Raw genomic sequence first — 23,808 nt, 5'->3', positions numbered from 1 at the left:
TGGGAATAGAAGTTGCAAGGTCAAGGCATGGAATTAACTTATGTCGAAGAAAATATGTTTTTGACCTACTTGAAGAAACATGATTGTTAGGTGCTAAACCAACAGAGACTCCTATGGAACTTAATGTCAAGTTGAGTGTTGATGTAGGTGAAGAGTTTGATGATCCTGGAAGATACAGGAGGCTAGTGGGAAAGTTGAATTATCTAACTATTACCCGACTAGATATATCATTTGCTGTGAGTATGGTGAGTCAGTTTATGCAACATCCTCGGATTCCTCATTGGGAAGCAGTTCTAAGGATTGTTAGGTACCTGAAGGGTGCTCCAGGTTGTGGTTTGCTATACCAAAGTGGAGGGACTCTTGAAATAGTAGGGTATACAGATGCTGATTGGGCTGATTCTATATCAGACAGGAGATCAACAATAGGGTATTGTACTTTCCTTGGTGGCAATCTGTAACTTAGAAGAGCAAGAAACAAACAGTGGTGGCAAGGAGTAGTGCAGAAGCTGAGTACAGGGCTATGTCTCATACCACATGTGAACTAGTATGGTTGAAGAACTTGCTACAAGAGATGGGGTTCTCGGTTGACAAACCCATGAGACTATACTGTGATAACCAAGCTTCTGTTCACATCTCTTCCAACCCAGTCTTGCATGAGAGAACCAAACATATTGAGGTTGATTGTCACTTTGTGAGAGAGAAAGTGAAAAGTGGAGTGATAACCACATCTCATGTGAGCTCAGGAAATCAGTGGGCAGATCTCTTTACAAAGGGATTGTCTCGGGGCTGAGTAGATTATATTTATGACAAGCTGGGACTATATGACATATACTCTCCAGCTTGAGGGGGAGTGTTATATACACAAATCAGGGGTATTTTGGTCATTTGGGTTTATCTATTTGAGAGTGAAAGGTCTATTTTATTTAAGTTTAAGTTATGTGTCCCATCACTTATGAGGGACAATATGGTCTTTTCTTGTAACTATGTTATTGGAGATAAATACAAGTGGGTCGGCTAGAGGTGGATTGATTTTTCCTAATCTGGCCAAACCCATATTCTTCTCTTCTTCTTCTCTACTTTAACCTAAAATCGAATAGGGATTTCACAAGGAGGAATGGGTTTAGACCAAATCTCTTTACAAGGAAAAGACTGAGAGCTAGGGATAAAACACACGGAAGAGAAGAAAGAGGCACAACAGAAGATAGCCGAAGGGTTGTTACTGCATTCTTATATCTTGTCCCTTTGCTGTTGATATTTGGGAAAGGTTTTTTTCTTTGTTTGGGTGCAGATGGATTGAGCTTTTGCAGATGAGTAGTTTATTTGACCTGGCCACCTTTGTGTGGCCTAAAAAAGAGGAAGAATACTCTGGAGGTGTGCTATCTTTTTACTGATCAAAAAAATAAAAAAACTTGGGAGGTGTATTAGAGCTGCGGTGATTTGGACATTATGGGAGGAGAAGAATGGGATAAAGCTGAGGTATGGGAATACATTAGGTACAGGGCTGCACAGTGGGCTAAAACTACTGATGCCTTCTCTTTATCTTTTAATGACATTTGGAGAAACTGGAAAGGTATGGCTAAAAGCTCAAAGAAAAGGTCAAAAACCTTTCAGTTCGGAGACCGCCAGAGGAAGATTTTTTGAAACTGAATTTTGATGGGAGCTGTCAAGGTAATCCAGGACCTTGACCTTCAGGTGGGGGGGGGGTATTTAGAGATAAAGATGGTCATACGGTTGCCTTGTTTTTGAGGCCAGCTAGGATAGATGACTCTGTTTGTGCCAAATTTCAAGCTGTGATGCAAGGGGTACAGATTGCTGATGGTTTAGCCAAACAGGGAGTGAACAGGGACTGCTTTTTGGTCATAATTGTAATTTTTTGTTTGAATCTTGAGGCTGCATCTTGTTAGGATTGCTGCAATGTTGTACTTCAGATTTTTTTATTTAATAAATTAACTTCTACTTATAAAAAAAAGTGGAAGGAAAATTTAATACCTCTTTCCAAGTGGATGTAATCAGTGTTGTAAAAGGTGTAGGAGGTGCATGCCTAGAGGCGCACCTCCAGGTGAGGTGCCCCCAAAATGCCCTGAGGCATACACCTCATACGCCTTTTGCATGAGGTGTGCTAGAGGCATATGCCTCATGTGTCTCAACTCTGACACACTCATAGAAAAGGACAAAAAAGGAAAAAAGAAATGAAAGGAAGGGAAAGGAAAAGAAAGGGAAGGGAAAGAAAAAGAAGGAGAAGAAAAAGAAGGAAAAGAAAAAGGGAAGGGAAAGAAAGAGAATGGGCTTGCTTGCTTCACCCGCCTGCCTTCACTTTGACAAGACCCCCTTTCAATTAGTATTATACACATCTTCATTCTTTTTAATATAAAAGATCTTTATTCAAAGAAAAAAAGTGAGAGAAAGATGAGATCCTCCTTCCTCTTCTTCCTCCTCATCCCCTCCTCTTAAGGAGGCTTATGGCTCCTTGTGTTCGGGGGGGGGGGGCTTATTAAAAAAGCACATGTAACCCTATGAACATCAAGGATTATTTTCTCAAATTGGTATACAAAGCTTCAGTGGAAATCGGATGCAGTACTAGGAGGAATTTGTGTTGGTGAAATTGAGTCTGGCTTGGTCCAATCTAAGCTTGAGCTTGGGTTGTGCTGGCTCTTTGTAACAAAGATCAAAATATCGACACAATACACCCTTTGTGACAAGGATCAAAGTATCAGGCGTAATGTATTCGTATTGGGACACCCAAATATGCATGGATACACTGATACAAATAATTTTGAAAAGATCTAAAACTTTGGGATGATCCTTGGCATTCTCTTTAATGCTTATAAAATAAAAAAGTTAAAAAAATATTGGGTATCAGAGCGTACCGATATTTTGATCCTTGCTTTGTGCTATTTAACAGGATAGGTGGCGCAAGGTGATCGTTGCATTTATCGTTGACAGGGAGATTGAAAAGTGTATTGTATTATTGGATAAGCTGGAAAGTGTAAGAATTTCAGACCATTCATGGGATGAGTTGTGGTGGAAGGAGTGTTCAAATGGGAAATTTTCTATTAAATCATTTTACTTAGCACTGTGCAGGGACCAATTGGGTTCAAATCAGATTGAAGGGGTATGGGGCAATCTGATTCCTCCTAGGCTGGAAGCTTTTGCATGGCTAGTTGCGATGGACAGTGGATCATTTAAAGAACAGAGGGTTCAGTATGGCCTATATGTGTTACATGTGTAGAAAACATGAAGAGACGGTCAGCCACTTATTTATTTCTTGAAGAATCTCTGGGTTTATATGGAGTTTGTTTGCAGCCTTGTTGCCAAGGTGTCCTTCGGTATCTTCTCATCTTGGCCAAAGCTCAGAGGTAGCAAGAGAGCCATGTTAATTTGGAGCTGTCTGTCCTTTTCCATCTGCTAGAATATTTGGAAAGAAAGAAATAGAAGATTGTTTGAGGATAAATCCTGGAACATGGACAGGATTGTGGGGGCTATTGGCAAATCTGTGTCAGATTGTGTCCTAGTCTTACCAGAATTTGAGCAAGTAAATAAACAGGACCTAGGGGACAGTCTTGGGGAACTTTTGGGGTTCAAATGTGTATCTTGGGTGATATGTTTTCATTTGGTTTTTCTCATTTTTTGTTATGTTTATAGGTGTTGCCTTAACACCTAACCAGATTGTACTTCTTTTTCTTTTGATGAAAATTTTTATATTTACTTATAAAAAAAGTTGGCATTTATGGTAAGGGAACAAATGGTTGGCCAGCTAGGATACTGGGTTTGACCCTAGGGCTTCACGCTTTTCTCCATGGAAAGGTATTCATAGTATCCTATCCCTTTTCTTCCTTTCATAAGGTATGTTTTCTGTTCCCGTTAATAAGGGGGGCTCTTCTAGGAAGACATTTGGCTTGGTAAAACCTCTCTCGTGGATAGATTTCCTTCTCTGTACTCTCTTTCTTTGCACAAATTGAAATCCATTTGCTCAATTCATGGTGATGGGGACTCTTGGGATTTGGGTCTTAGGAGAGGGCTTAGGGAAGATGAAATAGGGGCTGTTTATGAAAATTTCCCCCCTCTTTTGAGTACTGGTTTCTTGGACCAATGTTGTCCAGATAGCCATGTTTGGATGGCCTCTCCTTCTGGCATTTTCTTGTGTGCTTTTTTTTAACTGCCATCCTCCACTCTCTTAATCAGGTGTCTTTTCCAGCTAGAGAAGTGTGGTGTTATCTAGTGCCCCCAAAGATCAGGGCTTTTTGTTGGGAAGTGGTTCTTAATAGGGTTAATATGTATGTGTTTCAAAGACGAAGGTGAAATTTCTGCCTCTCTTGATAATTGGTTTCATGTATTTGGGATTGGACTTCCTCTCTCTTTGGTTGCAGGTGGTCATCTCCTCTTTTGTGGCATTTTTGTTTGATGTAAGATTCTTTAGATGGCTAAAGAAGAGGAAGGGTTATGTGCAAAGCCACTAGAGAAGCAATAGTGTGGATTGTTTGGGAAGAAAGAAACAATTGTATTTTCCAAGGTTTAACAAAGTCTAAGGAGGAACTAATTGAAAGCATCACCATCAAAATAGCACATTGGGTACAAACAAGTGAGCTGTTCAAGGAGTTTTTAGTGTATTAGGGGGTGGAACCAGTGTTTTAAAAGGCGTGGGAGGCGTACGCCTGGAGGCGCCTCTAGGCGAGGCACTGACACCTCTGAGGTGTACACCTCCGGTGCAAGAGGCATATGCCTCATGCACATCTTATATAAAAAGTTAGAAAAAGAAGGGAAGGAAAGGAAAGGAAAAGAAAAGGGAAAGGAAAGAAAAAGAAAGAGAAGAAAAAAAGAGAAAAGGAAAGAAAAAGAAAAGGAAAGGGAAGGGAAGAAAAAATAAGGGGAAAGAAAGTGGTTTACTCCCTGCCCCTTCGGCTGGGGGGCTTCGCCTTTCAACTAATGTTATGCATCTTTATTCTTCTTAATATAAAAGATTTTTATTAAAAATAAAAAAATGAGATCCCCGCTTCCTCTTCATCCTCCTCCTAACCCCCTCCTCTTAAGGAGGCTTACGCCTCCTTGTGTTCGGGGAGGCTTACGCCTCTTGCATTCTGAACTACACCTCACGCCTCTAGGTAGTGGAACGCGCGTCATGCCTCCGCGTTTTAAAACATTGGGTGGAACATAGTAGCAAATTCACTGATAAAAAAGTAGCAAATTCCCCAACTTTCAAGGCTGTGGTTCAGGAGAGTTGGGCTCTGTTGAGCAGGAGGCCAAGAAGAAGAAGAAAAGAAGAAGGAAGAAGGAGAAGAGGAAGAAGAATAAGAGGCAACTGAGTTAAGGCCTCAACAAAAACTTAGCTTCAGTCGAGTGAAGCTTTGCATTTATACTATTCCGGCCGTACATAATAATATGTCTACAGAATTACAAAAATACCCCTGCGGGTACCAAGTCTGTGAACAGTACATGTATTACACCTGTTAACACTCCCCCTCAAGTTGGGTCATAGATATCAATCATGCCCAACTTGTCACAGAGACCTTGATGTCTGGAATGGTTTAGCCCTTTTGTAAATAAGTCTGCTAGTTGGTCTTCAGAGCTGATGTATGGAGTGCATACTTCGCCTGTGATGATTTTCTCTCTGATAAAATGCTTGTCAACTTCAATGTGCTTTGTTCTATCATGTAGTACCGGGTTGGCAGCGATACTGATAGCTGCCTTGTTGTCATAGAGTAGAGTCATGAGTTTACCAACTGGAAAACCCAACTCTCCCAATAGATTCTTTATCCACATACCTTTGGCTACTCCGTGTGCCATTGCACGGTACTCAGCTTCAACACTGGATCTAGCTACCACGGTTTGCTTCTTACTCCTCCAAGTAACAAGGTTCCCTCCTACAAAGGTGCAATAACCACTAGTAGACCTTCTGTCACTTTGGAATCCAGCCCAATCCACATCTGTGTAAATTTCAACCCTCAAGTGTCCATGTTTTTGGAATAATAAACCAGCACCCGGGAACTTCTTAAGATACCGAAGTACTCTCTCTGCTGCTTCAAGATGGGTGGACCTAGGTGCATGCATGAACTGGCTGAGGACACCAACAACATATGCTATGTCTGGACGAGTCATAGAGAGGTACAACAATCTTCCTACAAGCCTCTGAAATTGCTTCACATCCTTAAGAGGTTCACCTTGGCTGTCACTTAACTTATGGTTGGGGTCAATGGGAGAGTCAGCTGGTTTAACCCCAATCTTTCTAGTGTCCTTAAGCAAGTCTAGGACATATTTCCTTTGGGAGATGAAGATACCCTTTTTTGATCGGGCAACCTCAATTCCAAGGAAGTATTTGGCAAGTCCTAGATCTTTCACTTCGAACTGAGTGGCAAGGAAGCCTTTCAAACTTTGAATTTCATCCTCCCAGTCACCAGTAACAATTATGTCATCCACATATACTATTAGGGCAGTCATTTTACCTTCTACCCTTTTTACAAACAGTGTGTGATTTGACTGACATTGCTTGTATCCCCTCTGCTGAACTGCAGTATGAAATCTGCTAAACCAAGCTCTTGGTGATTGCTTCAGCCCGTATAAAGACTTCTTTAACTTGCACACTTTCTGTTCACTTCCTTGAGCCAAAAAACCGGGGGGTTGAGCCATATAAACTTCCTCTTCAAGGTCACCATTCAAGAAGGCATTCTTGATATCGAGCTGATGTAGATCCCAATTCAGATTGGCAGCAAGAGAGAAAAGTACTCTAATAGAGTTCATTTTGGCAACAGGGGCAAATGTTTCTGCATAATCAACTCCATATACTTGAGTAAAACCCTTTGCCACTAAACGAGCTTTATACCTCTGCACAGTTCCATCAGCCCCATGCTTAACAGTGAACACCCATTTACATCCAACTGGAACCTTACCCTTAGGGAGATCAACAAGTTCCCACGTGCCATTCTTATGAAGAGCATCAATTTCTTCCTTCATGGCATTTGTCCATTCTGGTACTGAGAGAGCTTCTGCCACATTCTTGGGAATAGGGATACTGTCAATGGAGGTAAGGAAGGCACGAAATGAAGGTGAGATGTTCTCATAGGAGACAAAGTTGGAAATGGGGTGTTTTGTGGTGCACAACCTAACACCTTTCCTGTGAGCAATAGGAAGGTCAAGATCATTAGCAACAGGGAGGTCGAGACTATCATTTGGAGTCAAGTTACCTGAGAGGGTATGATCTTCCCCCGAGGAGTTTGATGGCACTTGAGGTACAACTTTTGGATTCTCCATAGCTCTTGAACTTGGTTGGCCTTTATGACGACGAGAAAAAACACGGAAAGGTGGAGGATCCGGAAGAGAAGGGGAGAAGGAGAAGGATTAGGAAGAGGAGGAAGCTGAACCAGTTTCTCCTCATGCCTACACTCCCCCTGAGGAGAAACAGGAAAGAAGGGCTCATCTTCAAAGAAGGTAACATCCATGGAGACATAGAATCTCCGAGAAACAGGATCAAAGCAACGATACCCTTTCTGAGAGAATGAGTAGCCAAGAAATATACACGGGATAGCACGAGAGTCCAATTTCCCCCGAGTGGGAGATAGGTTTTGGACAAAGCACCGACAACCAAAAACACGAGGAGGGATAGAAAGAAGAGGGGCCTTAGGAAAGAGAAGCTGATGTGGGGCTTTGTACTCTAACCAACGAGAGGGCATTTGGTTAATGAGGTATGTAGAACAAAGGACAGCCTCAAGCCAAAATCGTTTGGGAACATTCATGTGGAGTAGTAAACCCCGTGCCACTTCAAGGAGGTGTCGGTTCTTCCGTTCAGCCACACCATTTTGTTGTAGTGTACGGGCACAAGAGCTCCGATGAAGAGAGCCATGTGAAGCAAAGAACTCCGTGAGGTCACTATGAAAAAACTCTTTTGCATTGTCTGACTGGAATATTTGAATCTCGGTCTGAAATTGGGTGAAGACCATCCGCTGAAAATCTTGGATAATTTTTGGTACTTCCTCACGGGTTCGCATTGGATATACCCAAGTGTATCTGGAATAATCGTCAATGAAGGTAATGAAGTATTTGTAGCCACTCTCAGAAGGTAAAGTAACAGGGCCCCACACATCAGAATGCACAATGTGAAAAGGAAACTCAGATTTACTATTTCTTTGAGGGAATTGAGTTCTACAATGCTTGCTTAACTGACACGTTTGACAGGAAAAATTAGAAACAGACATTGACTTATACAGTTCTAGGAAAACCAATTTCAAGGTTTCAAAAGACAAATGACCCAGACGACAATGCCACAAATACATTTTACTCTTTTTGAACTGACTCATAGACTCTGTAACATGAAGGCCAGCCGTATTCTCTAGCATGTAGAGTCCATCAACCATACGACCCCTACCAATCGTCCTCCCCGAGGCCAGATCCTGAATCACACAATAGGTAGGGAAAAAAGTCACATAGCAGTTCAAGAAATTTGTAATACTACTGACTGAGAACAAATTCATAGGGAATTTTGGAACATGAAGAACATCAGAAAGAGTAAGGCCGAGGGGAAGAGAGAGAGTTCCTTGACCAGCTATGGAAGTGTATGATCCATCAGCTAGTCTCACTTTATCTCTTCCGGAAAGAGGGTGATAAGTTTGAAAGTAAGAGGACATACCAGTCATGTGTTTTGACGCTCCAGAATCGATGATCCATGGAGAGTCAAGGTTGTGTGAGGCAGCATGGAAAGCAGTGGCAGAATTACCTGATATGGATGCAAAAGAGGTGGTGGAGTTTACAATATCCTCCCTTGGGTCTGATCCAGAGTAGCTGTGTTGGCTATGTGGTGTTTGAGGCACAGTAGAAGTGGAGGGCTGATTCTTCTGAGAAACCATATTTTCCATGTGGTGTTTCTTGGTACCTTGTTGCCCGGGTCTTCTAATTACATCTGAGCCTTGCTTCTTAGGTAAATCCTGAACCCACTTTGGTTTCCCATGGAGATCCCAACAAGTATCTTTGGTGTGTCGGGGCCTTTGACAATTAGTTCACCACAATCTTTCCTTATTCATGATTCTAGGTTTAGAAGTACTCAAAAAACACAGGTACACTGCCTTACAGAGCTGTTACAGTCCACAACTAGGCACTTGCTGATTTTCAGTTTCACAGAGAACCAAACACAAACACTGCAACTGCAGTACTAGGGGTTATCACCAACACTGTGTAGGAGTTCACAAAAAAACACTATACGAACTGCACATGCAGTGTAACCAGGTCTGAAAGACCTACAGTTCACAACTTTGATACAGCTTCTCAGCCCAAAAAAGGCACAGTAGGAGCAGCAATATGAGTGGTGATTCACCACACCTAATCGGCTGATATCCACTTTCCAGGGCAGCCGAACAGTCACTCAATTTCTAGGGTTCATCAACAGCCCCTTAGAGTGCAGACTAGGGCAACATACAATCGGAGGAAGGGGAACAGTCCCTACTCAGATTCTGGAACATTAACAGTCGTGCAAGAAGCCATAAACAGGAAGAGAGAAAAAAAAATCTCAGTACCAGCAATAGGCAGCACAGTCATCAGTCATGAACTCGAACTTCCCTTCAGGTCAGATTGCAATAGGCAGTTCAGTCATGAACTCGAACTCCCCTTCAGGTCAGAGCCTTCCTTCGAACATCTGGGATGGATTTCTACAGTCCTCTTAGCCGGAGCAACCCAGTTACCAGCAAAAAACATGTAGCCGAACCCTTTTTCTGTGCTAGGAAGTTGAACAGTCGGCATACTTGTAGCAGAGCCCTACTCGGCAGTGAAGACTAACCGCAGCACTAGAAAAGCTTCCTCCTCCTTGTCTTCGAGCATCAGTACTATTGCTCATTCGCAGCAGAGGAGAGAGACCTCAGTTAGTTGTTTTCTAGGCCTGGACGAATCTGCTCTGATACCATGTTGAGCAGGAGGCCAAGAAGAAGAAGAAAAGAAGGAGAAAAGAAGAAGGAAGAAGGAGAAGAGGAAGAAGAATAAGAGGCAACTGAGTTAAGGCCTCAACAAAAACTTAGCTTCAGTCGAGTGAAGCTTTGCATTTATACTATTCTGGCCGTACATAACAATATGTCTACAGAATTACAAAAATACTCCTGCGGGTACCAAGTCTGTGAACAGTACATGTATTACACCTGTTAACAGGCTCTATCAATACTTCAAAGAATAAGGTTTACTTTATGGGAGTTTGTTTGGCAAACCGGGACCATTTAGTAATGGGGTGGGAGCTTTTAGAGATGGAGAAGGAAAGGTAGTGGCTCTTTATTCTGGTCCATTAGGGGGTGCTAGACTCGCCCAGAGCTGAAGATTTGGCCCTCCAAGGATTGAGATTGGCCATACAGTTGGGATTCCAACAGATAGAAGTGGAGGGTGACTCTAAGCTAGTGATAGTGTGGATGCAATCAAGGAATCTGTGGGTGTGGACCCTCTGGTAGGTCATGACTCATGAGGGAGATAATTTTTCTAGCAAGAGAGGTCGGTTTCAGATTCAAATGGATTAGAAGAATAGCCAATGGGATGACCGACGGTTTAGCTAAACAAGGGACAAATAGGGGGGCGCTCTTTTGCTGTTCTTTATAATTTTGGTTTCAGCACCCTTTATCTTGGGTGTTTTTGACTGATGTAACAATTTTAATTACTAATTAAAAGTTACTGTTTCCAATCAAAGAAACATCCACCTTTGACAACAAAAATGTGGGATGTCATTTGGTATGACTGTATCATTTGGTGTGTGTGTGTGTGTATATATGTATGAAAAAAGAACCACCATGTATTGCATGGTTGTTAATCAGTGGTTTGCCTGGATTAAGGTTATAATGACAATAACCACCATGTATTGCATGAATCTAATTAACTGCTTTGAAAAACTGAACTGGAACAAACAGTTGAACCTTGTAAAAATCAGAAATTGGACAGGTTGCTGGATCAGTGGTTTTTAGCTGGTGCAATGGTTTGGATTGGTAAAACTGCCAGTTAAAATGGGCTAACTTGAAGGCACTGGATCAGAAATCTTTTGCTGTTCTTTATAATTTTGGTTTCAGCACCCTTTATCTTGGGTGTTTTTGACTGATGTAACAATTTTAATTACTAATTAAAAGTTACTGTTTCCAATCAAAGAAACATCCACCTTTGACAACAAAAATGTGGGATGTCATTTGGTATGACTGTATCATTTGGTGTGTGTGTGTGTGTATATATGTATGAAAAAAGAACCACCATGTATTGCATGGTTGTTAATCAGTGGTTTGCCTGGATTAAGGTTATAATGACAATAACCACCATGTATTGCATGAATCTAATTAACTGCTTTGAAAAACTGAACTGGAACAAACAGTTGAACCTTGTAAAAATCAGAAATTGGACAGGTTGCTGGATCAGTGGTTTTTAGCTGGTGCAATGGTTTGGATTGGTAAAACTGCCAGTTAAAATGGGCTAACTTGAAGGCACTTGGTTTTCCAGATTGACATCCATTTTGGTTTTCAAAACACCGGCCAAGTAAAAACATCAAAGTTGTACCCTCTGATCTGGATTCTAGAACATACCTAACCTGACTTTCTTGAATTTTACTTTTCTCGTTCAACAATATTCTTGCTTGTTTGAAATTTAAATATGAACTGACAACAGGGATATGCACCACCTAATTCAGATAGAAGGGATGGTGTTCTTGCAAGAAAGCGGCTTGAGTACCTAGAATGTGTTTCCCAGTATTGTGATATTCCTGATACGGAACGTTCAGATGAAGAAATAAACATGCTTAGGCAGGTAACTCATGGTGCTTGACTGAATGCCATTCTGAACTCTCTCAATTATTTCTGTGATTCTTGAAGATCATATTAAATTATTAACCAAGTATTTTTTGTTTTCTCTTCTGTTGCGTGTTTATGCTGCATCAGATTGCTGTTGATTGTCCGAGGACTGTACCTGATGTCACTTTCTTTCAACAAGCAGAGGTTCAGAAATCTCTAGAACGTGTCCTCTATACATGGTTGGATTTCTTGCTTAATCTTTTCTATTTTTTCATTCTTTTTATACATGGTTGAGCCATATTCACTTTGTGATTCACAATCGAAGCACAAATAAGGATACATTGAATCGGTTGATAAACACTCCATGTATTGGTTCATTTTAGTGAATGAACGAGTGAAACTTCAATTGTTCTTAAAACTTTATGATTTGGTGCTGACTCCAAACTTGAAGGTGCTAACTCCAATAGACTCTAATTTATCCTTTCAACAGGTATTCTTTGATGTTTTCTTAGTATTGGATGAATTTGTCATTTGTCTTAAATTTTATTCTGTTTTTGATAGCTCAAAATTTATTCTTTTCTTCCTCGTTTTGGCCAAACCTTTCTTTCTATTGCAAACTTATCCTTCCAATTAATTTTTCTTCTCTATTCTCTAATTATTTTCATCATTCATTTTTTTCTTCTGTTTTTAGTTATTCTGTGGATATAGAATATTAGAGACTACATGATGTTAGAGAAGGACTAGGTGGGGGCTATACAAATTTCAAATCTAGTGGTGGGCTGCCTATCGGAATTGTTGAGTTTTTTGCCATTGTACATGCCTTGAAGCTTTGGAGGCATTACCTTATTCAATAGGAGTTTGTGTTGTATTTGGATCATGAAGCATTGAAACACCTTAACTCCCAGTAGAAGATAAGGGAAGACATGCTAAATGGGTTGATTTTATACAAGACTATAATTTTGTTTTGAAGCATAAGGTTGGACAGCAAAACTAGGTAGCCGATGCACTTAGTAGAAAAGTTTACTCGGTGACCACAATGTCTACAAATGTTGTTGGGATTTGGCTCCATCAAAGAGCATTACAAAGATGACCCTTAGTTTGGCCCTATGTGTCGAAGCTATCTAGTAGGTGACAAGGATATTCGAGCCAAGTTTGTGTGAAATGATAGTTACTTGTTCACGGGCAATAGGTTATGTATTTTGTCAGGGTCTTTGAGGGTCTTACTCACGGGCAATAGGTTATGTATTCTCCCTAAGAGGTTTCCTATTGGGACTTACCACAAGTTAAAGCAAAAAAAGATTAGCCCATGTGGCCAAGTGTTGAGACAGTTTGTGGACAATGCATATGAAATTGAACTATTTGCTAGTTTGTCCATTTCACCCAATTTTAATGTAGCAAACCTCTTTGATTATCATGGAGGCCTAGAACCAACAACAAAGGTTGACCAAGGATAGGCACCAAGGGCCAATAATTTTAATGAATTATTGAATTTGAAGTTTTGAACAAGTAGGTGTAGAAGATGTTCGAATCACCAACACTCAAAATGGGGCCTATATTAGGTTCTTGGTCAAGTGGAAAGGGAAACCAACAATTGAGAACTTTTGGTTTAGTGTAGAAGAGTTTATGAAGTTGGATGGAGACATGTGCAAGGCCGTCTAAAATTGTTGCTTGCACGGTTGCACAGGGTTGAGCTCTTTTTAACTTGGTGGGAATGATGAACCCAAAAAAAAGAGGGAAGAATAAAAAACAAAGAAGGAAAAGAGCAAAATGTGAATATATTTGGAATTTGTATGTATTTTGTAGTAGGATTCTAAATTATTGTTTTTGGGTAGCTTTCTTGACAGTTTGGGTCCAGGGGTATTTTCGTGATTTTCATAAATTGGATTCTAGTCAGGGGCAGTTGGGTGCACATCTGTTGGGTTTTAGTCTCTTGGGTCTTTTTGTAACAAAAGTTATTTTTTGGGGGTTTATTTGGAGTTAGTTTTGTTCATGTTGTGAAGGGGAACACTCTAGGGGCTTATGTGTAAATATTTTAGTTGGCTTCTCTTGCAAGCCATTGAGTCTTAGAAAAGAGAAGAGGATCTTTTTTGGTTATCTTTCTTGTTTGAGCTGTAACTCATCCCTAGCTAGGGTTTTCAAGTATTGGGAGCTTGGATTTTGAGGAGTCGACCCATTTTGGCACCTTCTAGTCCCTCTATCGTTGTGTGTCTGCACGAGAGGCTAGCTTGATGCCATTGTTACTATAGCGGAACTGTTCTAGGAGGAGTTCTACTTTAGGTTCAAGTATGCATTCCTAAGAATCCAACTTCTTTTGTTGTTTTCAGCTTGATATTTTTGTGCTTATTGCTGTATACTTGAAGTGTTGCATATAACTTCTTTTTTTGTCCACACTAGGGATGAATAGTCAAGAGTTGAAAGTGAAGGGGACAACAGGTTAGGGGTTGGTTGGCAGTTTAGAGGTTGAAAATAAGGGTAGTTTAGGAATTGAAAATTTTAATGATGTTGAGATGGGTGGTCGGTCCAAGGAACATGGGGGGAATAAGGTTAGTTCGAGGGAGTTGAAAGGTTGCGAGAAGGTAGGCCAAGTGAAGATATTAAGTGGGGTTGGGTCAACTCAACTTATAATATAGAGTTTAGGTTGAGTCCAGTTAAAAAGAGCAGGATATCGAATTTTTCTCAAAAAGTAGTAGGATTTGGGTGTAGAGAGGGATTTTCTTGAAGAATTGAGATGTATTTGAAGGTGGAAGTAGATTGTTGATGGTTGCTTACATAAACTCCAAGCATGATTCAGAGGAGGTAGAATGGTTGTAGGTAATGATCAAATACAAGGGGAAGGAGGAAGTGGAATGTGGTGATACTAAGAAGAACAAGTTTAGTAAGTTCTAAATCACGTACAAGTTGAAGGAAGGAAAATGCTCAGGACAAGGATGTTTCTAGGGTAGATGTGAGCAGTGGGATGAAAGAGAACAAAGAACACTATGTAGAAGCCATTGCGGAGCTTCATAAGTTGGATGTTTTCGTGGTTTAGGGTTTGAATGCCACAATTGATAAGCCTATGGAGGGGCTTGAGAAAGGTTCGTTAGGGATCAATGTTCAAGTTGTTGGGGAGAATTTGGAGAGAAAATATGAGGCTGATGTCAAACAAGGAGAAGTCTTGGCTGAGATTGGTGGCATGAAGGATAGGAGTAGGGTTGACATTTCTGGGTCAATCAATGGTAAGATTTTCAAACTTTCAAGTGGAGGTAAGTCATTTTGAAACTGAAAGTAGAAGGGGGAACTTGTTAAGAGCATATTGCTTCAATGATGAAGAATAGGGAAATTGGTGAGAGATTTGAGATCAAAGAGGAGTCTGCAATTATTTATTGGGGGGGGGGGTGAATAAGGATGGAGTTGAAGATAAAGAAGGGGGAGATTGTAATCAAGTCCTCGAGTGTGGGGGAGGGTGGGTGAGTTTGGATGATGGTGAGGAGTTGGGGGTGGGGTTAGGGTTGAAGAAGTTGATCTAAAGGTGACACTGATTAGGGTTTTGACCGAGGAGACAGGGGGAGGTGCAAGTTTTGAGAAGGAAGAAGTGTGGGAGAAGGGTGCCAAGGATGAGAGGTAGGATAATGTGGTTGCTCAAATGTATAGAAGGAAGAGAAGGTACAGAACAAAACCTTTAAGAAGATTTTGAAGACTGTGAACACAACATTTCGGTCAATGGGTCAAGATTGATCAAGTCAAAGAGGTTAAACTAGATAAAATTCACACAATTCAGAGATTCATCAATTTGGAAACAATGGTAAGGGGGAAGTATGATAATGATGTGGATAGAAAAACAAGATCTATGCAACACTTCAAGTGTATATCAATAAGCACAACAATACCAAGCTGAAACACAAAAATAAGTTGGATTCTTAGGGATTTCAGATCTGAATCTAAAGTAGAACTACTCTTGGAATAGTTTGCTACAGTAATAATGGCATTAAGCTGGCTTCTCATGTGGACATGCATCAATGGAGGGATTGGAAGGCGCCAATTGGGTCGACTCCTAAAAACCCAAGCTCCTAATACTTGAAAACCCTATCTAGGGCTGAGTTACAGTTCAAATAAGACAGAAAGAACGGAAAAGATCCCCACAAGACTCAATGGCTTGTTGGAAAAGCCAACAAATATATTTACACAAACCCCTAGAATGATCTTCTTTCACAAACAACTCCTTAAGAACAAAACTAACTTAAAACAATATCTCAGAAGATAACTTTTTTTTTTTCTTTCAAAAACTCCCAAGAGATCATAGCCCAACAAATGTGCACCCAACTATCCCTGACTAGAATCTGAATTATTAAAATGATGAAAATATTCCTGGAACCAAATTGACAACCAAGCTTCCCAAGACAACTATTTGGGGTTCCAACTACAAAAGCAAACTCAAAAACATATTTACATTATTTTTTTTTTCTGTTTATTCTTTTTTCCTTTTCTTTATTTTGGGGGCTCATTAGACAAACATTGGCGGCAAAGAGTGCACGAAGGACTTGGGGAGAAAGATAATTTGGTTCTTGAAATGTTTGGCTTTAATGTTGGTGTTGAGAAGGCTCAAAATAGGCTGAGATTGGTAGGAGCTGTAAGGAATGCTGATAGATAGGGTGGTGAGGGGGTTTCAAGACGTTTGAGAAAAATGTGATCTTGGAGTTGGAAAGGATAAATGCTGGTTTTGAAGACTTAAAGGAGCTTAAAAAGTTTCCAAATGTAGTTAGATGGCTTAGAAGGCATAAAAATCATTCAGCTATTTCAGGTTTCTAGTGTTTTTGCCAGATTGAGAGGAGGTTTATTTGGGATTGGGCCTAACAAAAAGGTGAAGAAAGCCATAAAAAGTCCATAAGAAATGTAACTGAATTCCTGCAATTGTCTTTGAAGAAGCTCCAAGAACCCTGTATTTGCTAATATTGTTCATTCATTCATCCTAATAGAAGATATTTTTAAAAGGTAATTAAAATTATAAAATCATTTTTTTTTCTGTAGGTCTTAAGAATTTAAGACTTTAACATGGACTTATTTGGGTTTGCCTCAATGGGTTTTGGTACAAAGGCAGCTCGTAAAACCAGGAATGCAAAATGTTTAACACCACATTAGTTATTTGAAGTAATGCAATTGGGTAAAAAAATGAAGAGATTGAGAGTTTTACATGCATGAATATGTTTTATATGTTATGTTTGATTTTATTTTTAAAAGATTCATTTTGAATATGTTTTACATGTTATGTTCATATTTTAATTTGAAACAATAGGTTTTTTAAAACATTTGTTTTAAATTTTAACTTTATATTTTTAATTAATTTTGTTTTTAATATTTTTAGTATTTTTTTTTTTGCATTTCTGCACCTTTCTTTGAAAAGGCGTGCACCTCACCTTGTGCCTCGGGCACAAAATACTTCTTGCACTTTTAAAACACTGATTCCAGGATAACTTGGACAATTAATCTTATTAGACTGGTTTATGTTGTATCCGTTACATTTTGTTTGTATTTATGGAGTTATTGGTAAGTGTGTCCAAAGGACCATAGGAATACGAGTAAACCTAATCTATTTTGGGCGTGGTGAAAAATTACAACATTTGCATGTGTGTGTGCACACGAGTTTACACGTTTTTGCTCTTGCTATATTGCTCCTACTTTTGGGAGAATCTAATATTAGAGGTTGTTTTCTTTATTATTATCAGTTTCTGATATGTTTCAGGGCCATTCGACATCCAGCAAGTGGATATGTTCAGGGGATAAATGATCTTGTAACACCATTTTTAGTTGTTTTCTTGTCTGAACATCTGGAAGGGAGCATGGAGAATTGGTCAATCTTGGATCTAACCCCACAGAAAATTTCTAACATAGAAGCTGACTGCTACTGGTGTCTATCAAAATTACTTGATGGTATGCAAGACCACTATACATTTGCTCAACCGGGAATTCAACGCCTTGTTTTTAAGTTGAAGGAACTGGTAAGGAGGATAGATGGTAAGTCCCTATTTCTTTTTTTCTTGATTTATTTATTTATTTTTCAACTTTAATGCACTGTTTTGTTCTGTGTAGTAAATAGTAATATAAATAAAAAACCCCAAACATGTAAAGGCCATGATGGGATGTCTGTGAAACATTAATTTGAGTCCCACCTGCCTCCAGCAAATAAAAGATCAACAATTTGAATGATTTTAAGTGCTTAACCATCTGACTTGTGGTCAATTGATCATACAAAATAATATGATATGCTGGTTTACTATTATTCTCTTAGCCATGTTTGAAATTTCAAGTTGGATATCTGCTAAGTGGGTTTATTGGACACTGAAGCTATGTAGTTTGTAGATTGGCTTTTCTGTTTATGAGAGAGGCTTAGAATATTTCTTCTGCTGTTAATGTGGTAAGCGTGATATGGCATGAACAGCTTGTTCAGGTGGACGGTCCAAATGTCTACAAACGTGGTCCTAGAGTAAGAGATATGGTGGATAGGGAAGGACTTTATTGGGGGCTATGATGGTAGACAGGTCGTGGGTCCAATTTTTAAAGCTAGTGGCGAGCTTTCTATAGAGAAGGAAAGTAACTTGGCTGATTAATCATGAAGAATATAGATGGCAACTGTCCACCAAGGAATGGGCAGGAGATTAGGTGCCCATTTGTTAGGGCTTTCATGCTGTGGCTTTTGGCTGTGCAAGGTAGGGCCCACCCAGAAAGCCTATAAGCATCACCTTCATCATCCTTGTCCCAACTAATGTGTGGAATAAATGAGAAGAATGGGTGGAGGGGGGCTGATATGCAAGTTGGAATTTTCTGAGAACAGATAACTGATTTCATTAAAAGAAAGGGAGGGATGTACATGAGGAGATACACAAGGCCTTGTCAACAACAAAAAAAAAAGCAAAAACATTGCCCACTAAATATTTTGGCTCAGTTTGGAAGGAGTACAAATGCAAATATGTAAAGTGCAGAACCTTATATTTTGTATTATTTGTATGTATTTGTATTGTACATATTTGCATTTGTACTCTTTCTAAACTGAGCATTAGGCTTAGTTTGGAAGGAGTACAAATACATACAAAATACAAGGTTTTGCACTCTTTCCAAACTAGGCCTTGGCAATGTATTTGCACCATACAAACTGTCCCTTCCCAACCCAGATTTTGCTAGTTATCTGCCAAATGGTTTAATTATCTGCGAATCCATCTGAAACTATGCTGCAAGCAAGAGGAAATCTCATGGATTTCTAACAAAAGGTGAGAGAGCATCCAAGGATTAGGGGTATGTCCAGACACCCAACTTATGACATTCCTAGTGTCCCTAATTTATGACAAAAGGTGAGGTTTGTAAGTTGCAGTTAGAGAAAGCTTATGATAAGCTAGATTGGTCTTTTGTGGAAGGGGTGTGAGTTTGGAGGTTTATGAAGTGAATAATAGGATAATCTATAATCTATCAACTTGTCATTTCTCAACTTCCATTCATGTAGCATGTTAATAAGAGCTGGTATAGTGAAAGGGTGGAAGGTTGGGATGCACAGAAAACTAGTCGCACACTTGCAATTTGCAGAGTATACCATACTATTTTGTGAAGAAGGGGGAGGAAGTAATTTGGAATCTTAGATTCCTAATTGTGTTGTTTGAGAGAACACCAAAGAGATGCCAGTTAGATGAAGATATGGATATAATAGAGAGGAAGACCTGGATACTGCAAGAACTCACTAAATCAATCATTTATTCATCAAATGAAGTTGTATAACTTTAAATCACGATGAATCAAATTATAAAATATAGACTCAAACACAAAGGCCCAGATATCCATTTGCAGACACTAATTTCAATTTGGAGACCAGAAATGACTCCTAATTGCTTTAGAACTAAGACAAACCCATATATGACTCATGTGGATATTGCCATATAAACTTTAACTCCTAAATCAAGTCTAAATGTCTATTTGTAATCCTACCAAAACTAAACAAATCAAAAGACACTTCAAGATACACCAAGAAAATACAAACCTTTCAATTCTGCTATAGATTTACACCTTATTACTAAAATGGTTATAGGTCACTCAAGACGTGTTGGATTTACAAAGTTTGCTCTCATTGGTAGGTAAGCTAATAACCTGTTGAATTTACAACATCTTGGTCTCATTAGTATGTAACCCAATAACCCATCAATGACATTAAATCATGCTAAATGGACAAGTTTTGACCCCTGACAAATATGCTGAAGGAGAATTGACGTGATTGCATATTAATGTTTTCAAATTCCAAGAACCTTTTAACAATGATCTTTAAACCACCTATCCTTTAAGATAGTTAACCCTATTCCTATGACACTTATAAATTAGAAATTAACTTCTAAAAAACTTGTATGGGCTAAAAGTTCAACCACCCAGAAATAATGAAATTGTCATACTACAAAAATCTTTAAAGACTCGATCTCATCTCTTATTCCACGGTTTCTTTCCTTTTTTCCATGTGTGCATCATATGAACAATGAATGGTTGATTCAAGACTTAAGCATGTGGGCTGTGGGCCAATATAGTTATTTTATGCGTGGTTTAAAATGTCTAAAAATGTTTTTTGGAAAGGTAAAATGAAAAATTTTATTAAAATAGAAAAAAAGAGAAGACCGATTACAATCACCATCCAGGTGTTAAGATAGGACCCACACAAACAAACAGCGAAAACATAATTCAACAGAAAGCCACCCCAAACAACGCATCTTAAACATCTTCAAACATTTCGTCTTGTCCATCATAGTTTTCAAGGTGTCTAGGCGATTCTGGGCGACACTGGGGTGCCTAGTCACCCGCCTAGGCGATAAAATTTTATAATATAAAAATCTGACTTTTGGCTAGTTTCCTAGTTTTATGTACCATTCAGCATGTATGTTAATTGAAAAAACAGCAATTCTCTTTATTAAGAACATTAAATTTCCTCTAAAAATGTGGCAAATCATCACATCTAAAAGATAAACATCTTTTACATATATTAATTTCATTATTTTCAAAAATAATACTACTATAATAAGTATTTAATAGAGAAAATTCATATTAATTAGCAGCTAAAGATGGTTATCAACTTTATATGATAAATATTCAAGATGGAAAGTAAAATAGAAAAAAAAACAAGGATGGAGTTTCTGTTTTATTTAATTAGAGAGAGAGAACATAAAAAATAACTTTAATATTCTATTCTTTCTTTCCTCTTTCTTTTCCTTCTTTTCTTTCTTTCTTTCTTTCTTTCTTTCTTTTTCTCTTCTCAAAACCCTTTGATCTTATAAATTTCAATAGTAAAACATTAAAACAAAGTATAATTGATATATATATATATATATAGCATATAATAAAATGTATTAACACATACATTAATAAGATACAACAATATAAATGATATTATAAAAGGTGTCCGCCTTGTCATTTTTGTCGCCTAGGCGGGGGCCTGATTGCTAAAAGTCAAGGCGTTTGGGCGAGGCGCCCAGCCAAGGGCGCCTAGGTGACGCCTTGACAACTATGTTGTCCATCTCCTTCCTCATTCCACGCCTCTTCTCCTTCCCCAACAACAATCTTTTTCAAGTTCTCTTCCCTGTTGCTTTTTTTTTTTTTTCAAATGCTTCAAAAGCCCTTCTAGCAAACTCCTCTCCACCCTAAAAAATGGACCTAAGCTCTTGCCCACCTTTACATCCCTATGAACCAAAAACATTCAATCTCCACTTCCCCCCTTTTCACTTGCATCGGCTGATGGTGATGCGGATAAGTTCTTCTCACTATTCCGAACCCCCTTCTTCCTCCTTTTTCTCAAACTCTGACGTTGGCTCTAAATCTTTCTCAAAAGCCAACATTCGCTGCAACTAAACCCCTTTTGACTCTTGACCTTTGGCTCCCCGGATCTCTGCATTCTTCATCTTTGAACCTTTACCCTTTGAGCTTCTTTTCTTATAGACTTTCTTAAATTTATTAGTAGGACCAGCACCAATCAATCCATACTTAAAGTATGGGAACACTTTTGATACGTGAACAGGATGGAACTTGTTTGGTTCTTTTGCTTTCTTCCATGTCTTTGGAGCTAATTTGTCTCTTTCCTTGATCTCAGAGGTCCTAATTTGGCTTAAATTGACTCCAAGCCTTCCAACTAGGACTTAAAATCGAAAACTCTTCTCGAGCTTTTGGTTCACCGCTCTCTTCTTTTGTGCTCACTTCCTCGAAGTGACTACTTGCTTCCAACCTCTTAGTTTTACCTCCTTCGAGTTCCCCCACCCTCCTTTCCTCCCCTTTTGAAAGCTTTCTTCCCCCCTTACTCCCTCTTCCTTACCTTCCTTTGACCTAGCCTCCTTTCCTCCCTCGTCTCCCTAAAAACTAGTAGCTTCCTAGTTAGACAAAACCAGCCACCCCACTTGAGTTAGATCAACAGGGATCTCAACCACAAAAGAACCAAAATAAATAAACTTACCTTTTAGTTGGTTAAGAATTGTCTGTTCCCTCTCCAAACTCCCAACATTGTGTCGAACTTAGCTTCATTGCACACAAGACGTCAATGCGCCTCCTCCTCAACTTAACTCTCCTCGTTCTTCAGGCTTACACTTTTTCTTCCAGATTTGTCAAATTTAGCGATGAGCTAAACTAGGGGTGATCATTTCAGCTCAGCCCAGAAATTCCGGGCTTGGGCCTGGGTTTTGTGTTCAGGCCCGGCCCGGGCCCACATCAGGCCTGCAAATTTTAGGGCCAGGCTTGGGCTTAATACTTTAAGCCCGGCCTGGCCCACATATATTTAAACTTACACATTTTGTGTATAATGTATACATATGTATACAAGTTATTTTACGTTATATTATATATTTTATATATAAATATTATAGCGTGACATGTATAATTTATATTCTATGTAATATTTTATATTATATAATGTATAAAATAAGTTTATATGCATGTTATGTCATTTAATATAAAATATTATAGATATGTAATGTTTTATATATATGAAAGACATTGGCCCAGAATCAGGCCCGACCCGGCCGAGCTCGTGTAGACCTGGGATAGGGCTTATGTTTCAGGCCCAGATCCCCGGGCCGGGCCGGGCCCGGGCCTAAGCTATAGCCCTTATCATAAGTGCAAAGCCTGGCCCGACCCATGATCACCCCTAAGCTAAACCCATTCCTCCACCTTGCCAGTTTGAAGCCTGTGAAAATCTCTCTTTCGCCTCTTAAATTGCATCACCTTGGCGCTTATTTCTTTGCGAGCCTTTAATTTGTTGCATCTAAAGCTACAGCTAAACCTCAGTCTCAGAGAATGGTCCCAATTCCCAGTACTTGAGGCCTCGTTTGAACACTGAGACCCTTGGAACAACTCACTTAAACTTCCACCCTCTAAGGTGCACCTTTTCATATTCTCCTTACCAACTCCACCCACATGCCTCTTATTTAAAGCCTTAGACCCATCCAAAATTACTATTTTGCCCTTTGAATCTTCCCCTCCATCGTATTCCTCATTCAAATGACCCTTTGTCTTCCTCTCTTCAACAGAGCAGCCAACCTGAAAATCCAACTCAGTCTTCTCATCCTTCTCTCCTTTCGTCAAATGCTCTAAAAACAGTGTTGTCCTCTCCCTCAACAAAATTCTTAGATCATACTTTTCACCTGCAAAAGCTAGAACTTAATAGTTTGGAATGGCAGAGACCTCCTCGACCTCCACCAGGATTCTCGCGATGTCAATTTTCTCCAATGTCCATAAACTTACTGATATTTATATGAAATATGTTCATTTCCATGGGGTAACAACATGAAATGTTACTGGAATTGACATGTTTTCTGATGAAAGCTACTAGTGCCATGTGGAGTACAAGAGATAATATTATAACATAAGTTGGTAACAATATTCTAGATATGAGGAGTAGCAGTGTTATTGCCCACCTAATGAACATGATTACCATTTTGATCCAGCAGCCAGCTCTCAATTCTTTTCAAACATGAAGTTAAATCTTAATTTTTATTGTACAGTAAATTATTTGATTGATCTATTAGACTTACTTGATTTTACTTGAACTCTATCATATAGTTTTGATTATTTCGAACAAGATAATGACTTTTGTAAAGGCCATCCCAATGCATGA

The 23,808-nt window shown here is 39.3% G+C and overlaps 1 protein-coding gene across 1 annotated transcript in view; it reads left to right on the top strand.

Moving 5' to 3' along the window:
* The window catches only part of LOC104605264 (uncharacterized), a 52,397-nt gene that overhangs the window by 15,784 nt on the left and 12,805 nt on the right, over window positions 1–23,808 (top strand). Inside the window, exons 5-7 of the mRNA XM_010269951.2 lie at window positions 11,596–11,733; window positions 11,865–11,956; window positions 17,434–17,705. Of these exons, the coding sequence (XP_010268253.1) occupies window positions 11,596–11,733; window positions 11,865–11,956; window positions 17,434–17,705 (502 nt within the window). The remainder of the gene's footprint in view (window positions 1–11,595; window positions 11,734–11,864; window positions 11,957–17,433; window positions 17,706–23,808) is intronic.

The sequence above is a fragment of the Nelumbo nucifera genome, chromosome 1 (assembly GCF_055504915.1).
Source record: "Nelumbo nucifera cultivar China Antique chromosome 1, China Antique-T2T, whole genome shotgun sequence".
Classification (NCBI taxonomy): domain Eukaryota; kingdom Viridiplantae; phylum Streptophyta; class Magnoliopsida; order Proteales; family Nelumbonaceae; genus Nelumbo; species Nelumbo nucifera.
Note: the sequence above shows the minus strand (reverse complement) of the source record. Positions and strands in the feature narration are given on the sequence as shown.